Source organism: Cyprinus carpio, chromosome A16, assembly GCF_018340385.1.
Source record: "Cyprinus carpio isolate SPL01 chromosome A16, ASM1834038v1, whole genome shotgun sequence".
Lineage (NCBI taxonomy): Eukaryota > Metazoa > Chordata > Actinopteri > Cypriniformes > Cyprinidae > Cyprinus > Cyprinus carpio.
Window position 1 is genome coordinate 20,804,707 of NC_056587.1, and position 16,168 is coordinate 20,820,874.

The window sequence follows — 16,168 nt, forward strand, 5'->3', positions numbered from 1 at the left end:
TGGCGTTCATGGCGAGTCCGCAAATCGTCTTTGCAGCGACACAGAAAACACCATTTTATTAATAAACAATTAAATGTCTCCTTGCCTATTTTTGACAAATTCATAATCATTTCTTCAGCCGGTTCTTTGTGGCAAAATTATGCATGCGGTCGTGCGCTTGGAGAGCGGCTAGTAAACGCCCATTATTCTGATCGGAAAACAAAGCATGACAAATTCTACATATTAAAATAATTAATCATTAGTTTATATCTTATACACTATATCTTAATCCCACATTAAACACATTGTTATGTCTGTTTTTTATTTTTATTTTTTTTCACGTTTTTAAGTACAATATTAGGTTAGTCCACAGCCCCCCACCAGGGGGGGCTGATGCTATGACGGGGGGGGGCTGCAGCCCCCGCAGCACCCCCCGTTAAACTTCACCTATTGTAGTTATCATATTGAATTTGCTGTCCATCAGTTGATGCAAACTGTGAATCTAAATATGCTTAACGTTTTCTGTATGTTAAACTTCACCTTTTAGGATTTACAGGAAAGCTTATAATGTATAACTTTTTTATATAGTCTATGTATAGTCTATATATACCCTGTATATTGTCTCATTTTATCATTATCATTACTAAGCACCATTAAATTAATAAATTTGTGTATTTCCCTGTGCATCCTCACCTGCCTGCAGACTGATGGTGTTCTCCGCTGTCTCTTGAGGGCTCGCCTCCGCCGACACGTGCTGTCTGTATCCTGCCTGCCGCGTTGGCACTGGAAAGCGTTTTTATGGTGGAGCGATCGGACACATACACTCGTTCTCTGGAAATAAAAGTTGTGCATGGGTTAAAGTTCATTTAAAGCTCTTAAAACTAACATGACCGGGCGGCATTGACACTCACCCGTGTAAGATGCGAAGCAGTTGTTGCACGCGTCCCACGCCCGTTCTCAGCACTGGTGTCGGGATCCTGACACAGCTGCACAAGAACCCACAGCGCGCTCCACAGCAGCTTCACGCTCCGAGTGCAGGACACTGAGCAGCACCAGCGTGCCGTCACACTGACTAACCTGATCCCTGACACACTGCACCGAGCACAGCAACCTCAGCAGCTCATCGCTCAGCCTGAGAGCACACACATATACACAATGAAAAACAATATCCAAATCAATTAAGGTTTAAAAGTGAAGTGTCATTTCTGTGCCACTACAGGTCCCACTAATTGGTTTGATGACATATTAAAAAAAATACATAATATAAAATATATATTTTGACCTATTTTTTTTAATCAAAATACAGTAATATTGTATATATTATTAAGACTTAAAATATTATATTATAAAATATTTAAAGTTTTGGAATATTTGAAAATATATTTAAAATGCAATTTATTCATTTTATTTTAAAATTAAATTTATGTCCTTCAGAAATCATTCTAATATGCTGATTTCTTATTATTATCAATTCTGAAAACTTTTGCGCTGCTTGATATTTTTGTGGGAACCATGATACACTTTTTTTCAGGATTCTCTGATATATAGAAAATTCATATTCATCAAAGCATTTATTTAATATATATATATATATATATGTTTGTGTGTGTGTGTGTGTGTGTGTGTGTGTGTGTGTGTGTGTGTGTGTGTGTGTGTGTGTGTTTTGTATATTGTCTTTAAAAATAATTGGTTCATATTGCTGGATTGCAAAAATACGAACTTATATTTATAAAGAATTTAATTTATTAAAAAAATATTTTATTTAATCTTAATTTTAATATAATTTATTACTTAGGCTATATTAGAGTATATGGATCATTTCTTCATATTGCCATATTAACAAAGCTGTACATTGGTTCACATTTTTACTGACTTTTCTAAGATAATATTAAACTGAGATTTTGGAACTCACCTGGTGAAGAGGATCCCTGATCAACAATCTCAAGCAGTTTAAAACTCTTAGGATGTTATCTGAGGAGGAATTTTCCAGCCAGTTGCCAGTTGCTAAACACAATTTAGTCTGGCCTATAGTGATCCATAACTGATCCATTCCTGATTTTGAATTGAAGCAGCAAAAAGAATTGCAATTCAAATTTAAGAATTACGTCATCTGAAAACAAAAGTTAAATTTCTATTCAAATTGATTGATTCTCTATTCAAATCAGAGATGTAGCTGGGTTTTTGGATGGTGTGGGTCTTAATTTGTAAATTGTGGATCACACTCTGTGTAATCACTATCAACAGTCTGTGTAGTCTATACTTAAATTGTACTGTCTGAAAAAAGCAATTCTTGGGGGGAGGGGGGGGGTTTATGCTCCCCAGGAGATTAAAAAAAAAAAAAAACCCCTCAAATGATGTCTTCTAGTGAGTTTAGAGGAAATATGGACAGATTTAGTCATACAACATAAGCCATCAATAGATTAAGGTTATCTGGATTGAAACAAGATTATAATGCAGGATTGATGCAATGATAACCATGACTGTCAAAACATTTCCCTCTGATTCAATAAAGACTCAGTTAAGTACCTTTTTAGTCAAACATTATTTTTGAATGAACAGCTGTTAACAATGTTACTGTTTATGCTCTCTCTAGTTGATCATGATTTTTGCAAGTTTGGTCATGGCACTGATACATTGTATGAAATACCAGTCTTCAATAAACCGACAGTCTTGTACCAAGTCTGCCAAATTTCTGCTGGTTGAAGACTTTGGTGGTGTTCAGATGTGGAATGTAGTGGAATTTTTGTTTTTAACAAAAATGCACTCACTTCAGTAAGCTGAAGTAATTGTACAGAAATACATTTCATATTGCATAAGCTACTAAGAAAAATGTGGTTAATCATGCATCAGATGCTGTGCTGGCAATGCTTTCTGTTAGTTCATCTACCAGCAAACCCAATGAAATTTTTAACTGGAATCTAAGCAATTACTAAGCATGTGATGTGCTGACATCAGCTTCAAATGTCTGGACTAGTAGCCTATTCTGAGTAGGGTTTGAAAGTAGTGGGCTACTTTTACTTGTGATTGAGTACAATTTCAGTCATGTAGGGCTAACTGCAAAATGCGTGGTCAACCAGAGAGAAAACGGTCACGTTGTTGATAACAGGTGTCCATGTGAGTCAAACGTGCAGTGCTTGTGCATCACCAGCTTCTGACACCGCTTAGATATCCTAGTTTAATTTGGCATGTCGACCATTTTTCAAAACTGGATAGTCATAGATGCTGGGAAAGTGGATGCATGCCAATATTGTGACAGCAGTAGTTTAAACACACACAAAGAGCTAGACTAACGTTAGACCCTTATCTGACCTGACGATCATAGAAAAAATCGATGAGACGACAAAGTATTGCGGATGTAAATAACGTAACGATGTGGTTGTTGCAGGGTTAACTGTCTGCTTATGGACTTTTTCGACTTGGTGTCAAACTTACCTCTAAACTCACTGCTAACTGCTTATCAACCTCTCTTCTCCGAGACACTGCGTAGTCTTCTTTATTGACATCTATAATATTTAATCAAAATAAAGCCCGCAATATGGATTTCTAAGTGTTTTAACAAAGATACGTAGCACACAAATAAATATCTTTAATAAAATACGTTCCTCAACATGCACTTTTTAAATGTAGAAATATTATATTATGTCTGACCCTTGAAGTCCTTTTTCTATTGTTGTTTTTTTTTTTTTTTTTTTTTGACCTAAAAAATAATTTCGCTGAAAAATAAATAAATAAATAATAGGTTGCATTGGACACCCTTTTCCTCCTGATAGACGTCATTTAGATTCAAGAAGTCAAAAGTTCAGAATGAGATCATCCTCCTTTTTTTAATCACAAATCATAAACGGATGTGTATACGTCAATGATGAGAGGTATTAAACATAAATAAACTTGGACTGGACACACTTTCTATGATCCTTCATGCTGATACATCTAAAACCTTCGTCAGGGGAACTGTGTTTCTGTTATCGGAACGGTAAGACCAAAATCACTATGGTTTTTAACCGCAGTAAAGATAGTTTGCGGTTTGATATTCAGATTTCTTTTGGCTATAAATACACAGTGCGCTGTCATAGCCATGCAAATAATACCGACAATCATTTTACATGATTTATAAAGTCAGGTGACGCTGCATGTCCTTCGAGCCGAAATCGTTTTTTTTTTTCAGAGCGATTCTTATTTGTATAATGCCTATAGCTCCAAAAGTTGGACACTTTAACTTTCAGTTGTCATCTTCACCAGCTTGATCTGTGATTTTTTTTCACAGCAAAGCTCTTGTCTGTAAACCCCTTGGTAAGTCCGCTATAGTAAAGAAAGTGAAAGAGAGGCGTTCTTCATGTTTTACGTTTTTTTTGGTTGTACCTTTCCTTGAGTACTTGGCTTCAATATTCTGATTTGCGAAAGATTTACAGTAGCCTATATTTTTTGTCAGTTAACCCTTTCCTGAGCCCTTAATTCTGATTGTGCTGTGTTGGTCAGTTAACCTATCTCTGATTCTTTTACATCACTATTTTGATTTGTTATCAAACAGTTGGTGGTTGCTACGGAGCCCCTCTGGTCCCACTTTGTCAAAAAAAAAAAAAAAAATAAAAAATTATAACTATCTCGTGACCTCAAGATACTAACTAGTGGCTCAAGATACTAACTCGTGGCCTCAAGATAGTGAAGTGTCTGACACATGGACCCTTTGTTATTAAACTGGACCCTGTACTGTAGTGCAGTGTAATACTTCACATTCTGTGCAATATTCTCTGTTTTAATATTCAGTGTAATATAGTTTTGCTGCAGTTCTGCTTCTATTTATTTACTAGTACTGTTCATCACAATCAATTCAATTCTGTTAATACAGTAATGTTAATCTTGTAGGCTGCATATCCATAGTCCTTTATAATTCTTCTTCATATTTTATAGCATATGTTTCTGAGTTAAACAAAACCAAGTAATTGCAATGATACATAATACAACACTCGGTTAATCTTTGTAACGTAAATCTCCTCAGATAACATAGACGCCTGACAACTTTGTTGTTGTGATTAACGTAAACACACAATTCATACTTTGCAGTCACTTGACTACCATGGATACCTGGCGGGCAACAAACGCTGACAAAATGCATCCAAGTGTCCATCCATCCAATCGCACAACAACAACGATTGTTTACACCTCAAAACACCAACTTTTGTATATTAAAACTGGCAACGTCCTGGCAAGATCCTATTAATTCATACTTTGCACGTGACGTCACAAGTACTGGCTGGGAAATACCGGGAAATACACATAAATGCATACAGCCAGACGGAAGTGCCGTGACCTAAGCCTCTGCTGACGTTTATCGTAGACTACACGGACATGCTTTTCCAAAATGTGAAACACTTCAATAATTAATGAACCAGTCTGCACACTACTATAGGCTAACTTAAAATCAGAATCAGAAATACTTTATTAATCTTTATTGATATTGATAACCCGGGGGACAATTCTTGTGTCACAACTGATGTGCACATCAAGACATTTAAAGGAATATAAATAATAATAGAAGTTGGTAAATAAACAAGTAGCCTATATACATGTAAAAAGTATAAATATATGCTATAAAATATGAAGAAGAATTATAAAGGACTATGGATATGCAGCCCACAAGATTTACATTACTGTATTAACAGAATTGAATTGATTGTGATGAACAGTACTAGCAAATAAATAGAAGCAGAATTGCAGCAAACTATATTACACTGAATATTAAAACAGAGAATATTGCACAGAATGTGAAGTATTACATTGCACTACAGTACAGGGTCCAGTTTAATAACAAAGGGTCCATGTGTCAGACACTTGACTATCTTGAGGCCACGAGTTACTTATCTTGAGGCCACGAGTTACTATCTTGAGCCACGAGTTACTATCTTGAGCCACGAGTTAGTATCTTGAGGCCACGAGTTACTATCTTGAGCCACGAGTTAGTATCTTGAGGCCACGAGTTACTCATCTTGAGCCACGAGTTAGTATCTTGAGGCCACAAGATAGTTATAATTTTTTTTTTTTTGACAAAGTGGGACCAGAGGGGCTCAGTAGGTTGCCACTGACTTCCATACTAATAAAAAGAAGTAGGCTACTATGGAAGTCAATGGCAACCACCAGCTGTTTGATTACCAGCAATCTTCAAAATATCTTATTTTATGTGCAACATAAGAAAGCAACTCATACAGGTTTGGAACGACATGAGGATGAGTAAATGATGACAGAATTTTAATTTTTGGGTGAACTACCCCTTTAAGCATGTACGCAAGCTATGATTCACCCTCGGCTTGTGACAGCTGAAGTGGATCTTGTGAAATGTGCGATCGGTTAAGGCCTACGGAAGGACAAAGTTTGCACTCAAGCTGCACTACATGGTTCAGCAACATCAGAAAGTTTCTCAGTTATGAAGTGAATCTGGCTCCGATCTTCAGTAGCACAACGATTTGACTGAAAACTATCAGAAGAGAAGAGATAGTAAAAGAAAGACAGTGGTCATCTACGCAGTTTGGAAAAAGAGGAGGCTTTTCTGCATTAGATATGTTTGCCGGATTTTTTTCCTTTATGTATTTTTAATGTCGAATATATGTTATATAATTATGAAATGTAGAACATATAAAAAAGTGATCGTGGCTCGTCTGCCAGTGGGTGCACAAAATCACAAATCGAGCTTGACCTAAAGCAATGATTTTGTTTTCCAGCAGTCTGCGTGTTTATTGGCAAAGACGTAAAACATGAAGAACACCTATCTTTCACTTAGCGGATTTACCAAGGGGTTTACAGACAAGAGATTTGCTGTGAAAAAAATTAACAGATCAAGCTGGTGAAGATGACACCGGCTTCATTCCTCTATGTGTCCAACTTTTGGAGCTATAGGCATTATAAGATTGAGAGTCGCTACGAAAAAAAAAAACTATTTCGGCCAGGAGGGCAGCATCACCTGAACTCACAAGTCATGGAGACTGACTTTCGTATTATTTGCATGTCTGACTTTCGGATTATTTGCATGTCTCTGACAGCGCACTGCGTCTTTATATCCAAAATAAATCTAAATATCTAACAGCAAACTATCTTTACTGCGGTGTAATAATTTGCATGTCTATAGCCCTATTAGCACTGGATTAGTATTATCTGGGGACCTTGTGTGAGCTGTGTGATACCCGGATGTCAAGGCTTCGAGAGTCTCGGGGCAAATTCAAGCTCAAACCGGTGTGCACCGTTTTGCTACGACAGGTTTCCTGGAAACGGTGTTCATATGGCAAGCCGTTTTGACTTTTTTTCATTCTCAGGATATGAATTCTTAATATCAACAATTAAATTTTCACTAGTTAAAATGTTTATTCTTGATATCAGGAATTAGATTTCTACTAGTAACAATTGCTTCTTTTGATATCAGCAATTACATTTCCACCAATGTTAATTCTTGATATCAACAATTACATTTTCACTAGTTAAAATGCTCATTCTTGATATTAGGAATTACATTTAAACTAGTAAAAAATATAATTCTTGATATCTGTAATTGTATTTTCACTAGTTAAATGTCACCATAGGATGCCATTCAAATTCAATTGTTGATATCAAGAATTACTTTCTTACTAGTTGAAATTCCAATTTCACATATCAGAAATACAAAACCTTTATTTTTGATATCAGTAATCACATGGTTACTAGTACAGACGTCTATTCTTGATATCAACAATTTAATTCTTTATATCAACAATTTAATTGTCACTAGTGACAATGTTCATTTCTGATATCATGAATGTGATAGTTACTAGTAAGAAAGCCATTTTAGATATCAGAAATTACCCTCCCAATTGTTGATATCAGAAATACATTTTCAGATATCAGAAATGAACATTGTCACTAGTGACAATTAAATTGCTGATATCAAGAATTAACATTTCAACTAGTGACAATGAATTCTTGATATCAAGAATTCACATTTTTACTAGTAAAAATGTCATTGTTGATATCAATGTACACTGAGTGTACACTGTAATACAAGCTGTACACTCACTACTTTACATTGTAGCAAAGTGTCGTTTCTTCAGTGTTGTCACATGAAAAGGTATAATAAAATATTTACAAAAATGTGAGGGGTGTACTCACTTCTGTGAGATACTGTATAGTTTAGGTGGGCTTCAGCTTAACGATCAGACCAGTGCTGCTTCCTCATGAAAGTTTATCATTCTCGCTTTTAATAAGGGCAAGATGGCACGAGTGAGATCTCAATGTGGTATTCATGCGCTGTGATATCGTTACTGTGTACACACACTATTAAAATAGCCTACACACAATATTATGTCACAATAACTGTCTTTACAAGTATCCAAGTAAACACAGTCGGTTACATCTTAAAAGTTAAGAAAATGTTGATTATGCTAATATTGTTAATAAAACAAAGCAAAAGCAGAAAAGCACTCACTGCTCTTAACTAAATATAACTTATGTAACTTTAATAGGTAATTGTGTATGTTTATTTCATAATACAGTTTTCATAAGCACTGTAAATACTGTTTATTTAGGAAATTTGTATCTTTGTATCTAATGGTCTCTCTGAGGGCTAAGCCCCCCTGAGGATGAAACCCTAGAACCGCCCCTACATTTAAAATGAAGACACCATTTTATTTATCTATTTTGAGATAACACATAGTCTCTATTCCGTTTTATTAAAATAACACTTAATGTTGAAAGGGATAGTAGAGACAAGCACATTTCCAAAACAGAAAAAATATTTATTAATTATTTAATGATACAATTGCTGTAAACACATTTGTAGTTACAAACCCGATTCCAAAAAAGTTGGGACACTGTACAAACTGTGAGTAAAAAAGGAATGGAATAATTTACAAATCTCATAAACTTATATTTTATTCACAATAGAATATAGATAACATATCAAATGTTGAAAATGACACATTTTGAAATGTCATGCCAAATATTGGCTCATTTTGGATTTCATGAGAGCTACACATTCCAAAAAAGTTGGGACAGGTAGCAATAAGAGGCCGGAAACGTTAAATGTACATATAAGGAACAGATGGAGGACCAATTTGCAACTTATTAGGTCAACTGACAACATGATTGGGTATAAAAAGAGCCTCTCAGAGTGGCAGTGTCTCTCAGAAGTCAAGATGGGCAGAGGATCACAAATTCCCCCAATGCTGTGGCGAAAAATAGTGGGGCAATATCAGAAAGGAGTTTCTCAGAGAAAAATTGCAAAGAGTTTGAAGTTATCATCATCTACAGTGCATAATATCATCCAAAGATTCAGAGAATCTGGAACAATCTCTGTGCGTAAGGGTCGAGGCCGGAAAACCATACTGGATGCCGTGATCTTTGGGCCCTTAGACGGCACTGCATCACATACAGGAATGCTACTGTAATGGAAATCATAACATGGGCTCAGGAATACTTCCAGAAAACATTGTCGGTGAACACAATCCACCATGCCATTCGCCGTTGCCGGCTACAACTCTATAGGTCAAAAAAGAAGCCATAAAGCCATAAACATGATCCAGAAGCGCAGGCGTTTTCTCTGGGCCAAGGCTTATTTAAAATGGACTGTGGCAAAGTGGAAAACTGTTCTGTGGTCAGACGAATCAAAATTTGAAGTTCTTTTTGGAAAACTGGGATGCCATGTCATCCGGACTAAAGAGGACAAGGACAACAAAAGTTGTTATCAGCGCTCAGTTCAGAAGCCTGCATCTCTGATGGTATGGGGTTGCATGAGTGCATGTGGCATGGGCAGCTTACACATCTGGAAAGGTACCATCAATGGTGAAAGGTATATCCAAGTTCTAGAACAACATATGCTCCCATCCAGACGTCATCTCTTCCAGGGAAGACCTTGCATTTTCCAACCTTGCATTTTCCAACATGCATTTTCCAATGCCACACCACATACTGCATTAATTACAACATCATGGCTGCATAGAAAAAGGATCCAGGTACTGAAATGGCCACCCTGCAGTCCAGATCTTTCACCCATAGAAAACATTTGGCGCATCATAAAGAGGAAGATGCGACAAAGAAGACTTAAGACAGTTGAGCAACTAGAAGACTGTATTACACAAGAATGTACAACATTCCTATTCCTAAACTTGAGCAACTTGTCACCTCAGTCCCCAGACGTTTGCAGACTTATAAAAAGAGGGGATGCCACACAGTGGTAAACATGGCCTTGTCCCAATTTTTTTGAGATGTGTTGATGCCATGAAATTTAAAATCAACTTTTTTTTTTTTCCCACAAAATGATACATTTTCTCAGTTTAAACCTTTTATATGTCATCTATGTTGTATTCTGAATAAAATATTGAATTTTGAAACTTCCACATTGCATTCTATTTTTATTCACAATTTGTACAGTGTCCCAACTTTTTTGAAATCGGGTTTGTATATTGTTTGCATGTTTATTTAAATTAAAGGCAAAATAACTAAAATAATAAGAGCACAATTACAGATCTGGAAGTTCTTTAAGTCTGTCTAAATGTCATTTAGTAATTGCAATGTCTTCTGGTCCATATCCTTTCCTTAGGAAGGTGTGCTGGACACTGATTAATATAGCATAAAAAATACTATACATATTTATATATTTTGCTATTGTATTTGTGGAGTGACACTTTCATAAACTTTTATATACTCCTCTGATTATATAATGGTAAATATTACAGTAACATAGCACAACAACAGTGATTAGCAAAAATGGTAAGCCTAATACTCACAATAAAAATAATAAGGTCATATAGATCATAACACAGTCTCGGAGGTAAGAAGTGGTTTATTCTTCACCTGAAATGTTTGTGAGGCAAATGTTGGATCACAATAATTAAGACCCACAGTTTCCACAAATCCCTTCACTCGATTGGGATGTTCTCTTTTCTGGATGGCAAGTGCAGTGACTGTAACATCGAGCCTATTTTGCAGTATTAAACACATATTTATATCAATCATATCAGGCTCCGAAAATTCTTCAAAAAGAACACAAAGAATGGCCTTCTCAGCTGCCATAGTTGCAACTCTTGCATCATCAGAACAGGGTGTTCAACGCACCACTGTTTCCGTTTAAAAAACGTTTTTGTCTGGACTGAACGCAGCGCCGTTCTATGGTCCGGTTATATGCATAAAAAAAGAAAGAAACTAATATAGTTTCGTGCCCTGTGCCATTTACATTTCACCAGGTTAAAATATATCTCAACCTTTATGCTTGATCAAACCTTTTCAGCTTTGCTTTCTGCAAATTGTGTAGCGATATGACAGCACCCAAAATACTATCAAACAATCCAACGCAGCTCCATTTTTCGTGAAAGATGGATAAAAAGGCATGCAGGAAACAAACAAACAAACAAAAAAAAAACTCACAAAATGCTATACGACCCGCCAAATGCTGGCCAAATCACAGAGATGCTGATTCACACGGTCTAATATTATCACAGGACCTCCGTGTTCGGTGAAAAATGGTAGGTCATTTGCGGGGGAATTTTTACTTTACACATTACAGACATGGCCGATTCGCACGGGATTAAGATCACAGGCAACCTCCGCATTTATTACAAATGACTGTAGGTCACCAGGTACTAATCCCGTGCGAATAGGCCTATGACAGCACACTGCCTATTTATAGCCAAAAGAAATCTGAATATCAAACCGCAAACTATCTTTACTGCGGTAACCGTGAGGTTTGCATGTAGTTTGCACTCCTACGAGTTCAGATATTATACACACTTCCAGTTTTGCATTTTAGTTAAACTTTAGCTGTGTCTGCTTATATACACCAGTCAGGTATCCTTACAGTGCTACATAAGAATCTCTTAAACATCCTATTCAATGAACTGTGCTCAATATGACTATTCTCAGGCAACATCTACAGGAATAAAACAGGGAAATCAACCAAATCAGACTAAATCTTAGAAGACCCCGGGAAGCACACGAACTTTCCCTTTCGATACTATACTCGTACTGCGTCTGCTAAGACGCTATGGGAAAAAGCCTTTTTTCTCCTGAACTGAAGCCTTTTTTCAATCGCAGTGAAGCTGCACGGCCATTGGTTCGTGCAGTGTATTAAAAATGAACCAATGGCTCGGCAGTGGATACTAAAAGAGCTTGGCATTGTTGCAAATGCCATGCCATTACTGCAGTTCGTGCGGTTCTCCCCTGCACGCCGATGACGGCCAAACGGACTGCATTTCCTGCTTGGGGTAATCCCATGTGGAAGGTGCGCTCACGGGAACTGATTGTTCTCACTGCGAGAACTTTAGTCTCGCCTCTCTCCGCTCACGGATCACTTTCTTTTCAGAGAGCAGCTCCGCTCCTCACGCCCTCCTGTTTTCTTCCACCCAGGGACCTATGAGGAAAAAACAGTGGGGCAGAGGACTCGATTGACCGGCTGTGAGCAAGCTCACGTCGGCCCAGATCCCGCGTGCCTCGCTCTCACCCCAGAAACCATGGGTTCCATCCCATGTTTGGCGTCACGGACGCAGATCAGGGTGAATCAGGCCTGTGTAACATCCTTGCCCCCCTGGTAGAACTCCTGCTGGATGGAACAGGGCATGTCCATGGTCATGGTTTGCAGAAGGACAGTTGTCACGACAGATGCCTCCAACTCAGGTTGGGGGGCGCTGTGCCAGGGCATACCGACTTTCAGCCACTGGTCGAAGGCGGAAAAAGGCATCCACATCAACTGCCTGGAAATGCTAGCAGTATGTCGAGCCTGTCAGTTCTTCCTGCCAGTCCTAAAGGGGCACCATCTGCTAATCTGATCAGACAACATGTCTGTGGTGTCCTACATAAATCGCAAGGGAGGCCTCTCCTCGAAGCGTCTCTTCACTCTATTAGAGCGCCTCCTGGAATGGGCTTAACTCAACCTGCGCTCGCTGAGAGCAGTGCATATACCGGGCAAATTGAACCTAGGACCGGACATGTTACCAAGGAGCAAGGTCCCCTCAGGGGAGTCCACTCCATCCGCAGATGGTTCAGAGGATCTGGGAGATCTTCGGCGAGGCTGAGGTTGACCTCTTAACCTCAGAAGACAACTCTCACTGCCCAATTTATTTCTCAAAGACCAGGGATGCATTGGTCCATGATTGGCCCATCCTCCTTCTTTATGCTTTTCCCCGATCGCCCTGATCCCACAGGTAATCAGGCGAGTAAGGGAACAAAACACAAGGTTCTCCTGATGGCCCCACTTTGGGTGAACCAGCTGTGGCTATCTGAGCTAACTCAGCTATTGGTATTGGCCCCTTGGATCTGCATCTGTACGGTTACATACCTAAGGTGCTCTCCACTCCGTTCAGAGCACAGGTCATTATGCTCCCTGCACTTCCTCCTTCTGAAGAGGAAAGAGAGTTATCCCTGTTCTGCCCCGTCAGAGCTCTGAGAATCTACATTGAGCATTCCACACCATAGGCAGTCAGAACAACTCTTTGTCAACCTCAGTAACCACACCAAAGGGTTTCCGGTCACGAAGTAAAGACTCTCTAGATGGATAGTAGACTTCATCTCGCAAGCGTACTCTTCTTTACCTCCGTGGAGTTTGTCACCCCACATACTCCAAATTTACCCCAAATAGACTCCTTTGTTTGTGCTTTGTTTGTACTGGATTGTGCCAGTAATATTTTTGCTTGTGCTGTTTTGGTTTTTAAAATACTAGACATTGAATTATGGTCGATGATGTCACTCAGCCCCCACATACTCCAAATTCACCCAAAACAGGTTCAATTGTTTGTGCTGGTTTGTGCAGGTAAAAGTTTTATTTGTGCTACTTCGGTTTTTAAAATATTAGACACTGAATTATAGGCAATGACGTCACTTAGCCCCCACATAGGCCCTACTCCAAATTCACCCAACAATCTTCTCTATTTTTGCTTCATTTGGGCTGGTTTGTGCCGTAAATATTTTCGTCTGTGCTGCTTCGGTTTTTAAGATAGGCTTGTGTAGTGATCATTCTGAGGTCACTCATCCTCAATAGTTTCATTTGTTTGTGCTGGTTTGTGCTGTTTTTTTAAAAAATACAGTTGAAGTAATAAGTTAAAAGTCAAACAGCAAACCACATCATTACCTATAATTCAATGTGTAATATTTTAAAAACGAAAATATTACTGGCACAAACCAGCACAAACGAAGCACAAACAAACGAGTCTATTTGGGGTGAATTAGGAGTATGTGGGGGGCTGAGTGACCTCAGAATGACCTATAAATATTATTTTAATATCTAAAAAAACAAAGTGGCACAAACTAAAATTTTTACAGCACAAACCAGCACAAACAGAGCTCAAACGATTGAGACTATTTTGCTGATGTTTTGGGTTGTATATATATGTATGTATATATATATATATATATATATATATATATATATATATATATATATATATATATATATATAAACCAGGGATGGAACCCTAACAAACAGTGGCGTTGTGTAGAATTTCAATTATTATTATTATCATTAAACAATCATTAAAACCCCAACTCCTTATCTTTACCACAACTCCTTAACTAAACTTAAAAATGCATGAAAGTCATGGTTTCAGACCTTTTAAGTGTGACTTACATTTCCAAATATATTTGTAAACCATTGTAGCTGTTCATTAGTGTTGGCTAAATCTATTATCAAATTACCTATAAGAGTGGGAATCATATTGTTGGATAAATGTCAGTCTCATTTTGATGTTTTTCAGATTCCATTCACAGGCAATATGGTAAACCACTGGGTGATTTTAGCCGTCTACATCCTGACGTTTCTGATTGGCCTTCCTGCAAATCTACTGGCTATTTGCACCTTCTTTAAGAAACTGGGTAACAAACCCAGTCCGAATGACATCCTTCTTTTCAACCTGATGGCTTCTGACTTGGTCTTCCTGCTCTTTCTGCCCTTCAAGATGTACGAAGCTGCCGCTGGCATGGAATGGCACTTATCCCAGACCCTGTGCTCCATTGCCTCTTATTTCTTTTTCACCACCATTTACACCAGCTCCCTGTTGCACATGCCTATAGCCATTGACCGCTACTTAGGGCTGGTGTTTCCAATCAAATACAGACTATTGCGTAAGCCGCTTTACGCTGCAGCAGGAAGCATCATCATCTGGCTGGTCAGTGCTGCCCATTGCAGCATCGTATTCATCACTGTCCACATGCCAGATCCAAATGCCACCCTTCCCAAAAATGTCTGCTATGTACAATTCACAGAGCAGCAAAAGAAGATCTTGTTACCAGTTCGATTTGAATTTTTTGTGGTTCTATACATGCTGCCACTCTTAATTTGTATCTTCTGCTATATCAACTGCATCTACATCCTGTATACCAGGCCTCGTATAACTAAAGAGAAAAAGCAAAGGGCCATTGGCATGGCGTTGTGCACGCTTACCATCTTTTTACTCTGTTTTTTACCCTACAACTTGTCTCATCTGGTGGGTTTCAGCAGCAACGACAGCCCACTGTGGAGGTACTACACGCTCCTGCCCAGCACCCTCAACACCTGTCTGGATCCGTTCGTGTTTTACTTCTCGTCCTCAACTTTCCGTGAAAGCAAAACTGTTTCTTTACTCAAGAAGTGGTGTTTTACACATAAGAAGACTAAAAAGAGTGAGACTGAACTTGTGATTGTGGCAAAATGAACCTTTTTTTTGCATTTGAACATCAGTTATGTCATGGCTTCATGTAAATTGGAAATCTATGTATTAATTGAATAACTTTAAATATTCATTATTTATTTAAGGATTGATACATTTAGCATAGTTATTTTTCAAAGTAGTACTAAAGTTTGGGGTTATTAAGAAAATTTTTTTTAAAGAAAATTTAAGAAAGTCTCCTGTGCTCAGCAAGGCTGCATTTGTTTGATCAAACATACTGTAAATATCTGAAATATTATTACAATTTAAAACAACCGTTCTCTATTTAAATATATTTTGAAATGTAATTTATTCCTGTGATGCAAAGTTGAATTTTCAGCATCATTACTCCAGTCTTCAGTATCACGTGATCCTTCAGAAATCATTCTGATTTGCTGCTCAAGAAAGTTTCATTAAAATATTTTGAATATTCAGCCATTTCCCGTGGTGGTTTTGGAATTTATTTTTATTAACTGAGTTTCCACCATCATGGAAAACCTAGAAATATCAGGGAATTTTAAAATAATAATTTTCAAGCCTGAAAATGTAATAGAAATGTCACA

General features: G+C 37.8%; 1 protein-coding gene across 1 annotated transcript; it reads left to right on the top strand.

Annotated features, from left to right (window-relative positions):
- The first annotated feature begins 3,817 nt into the window (after positions 1 to 3,817).
- On the top strand, positions 3,818 to 15,805 carry LOC109102789 (free fatty acid receptor 3-like). The gene is made up of 2 exons (XM_042773228.1): positions 3,818 to 3,952; positions 14,676 to 15,805. The coding sequence occupies exon 2, from the start codon at positions 14,694 to 14,696 to the stop codon at positions 15,609 to 15,611; it is 918 nt and encodes a 305-aa protein (XP_042629162.1). The 5' UTR covers positions 3,818 to 3,952; positions 14,676 to 14,693; the 3' UTR covers positions 15,612 to 15,805.
- The last annotated feature ends 363 nt before the right edge of the window (positions 15,806 to 16,168 follow it).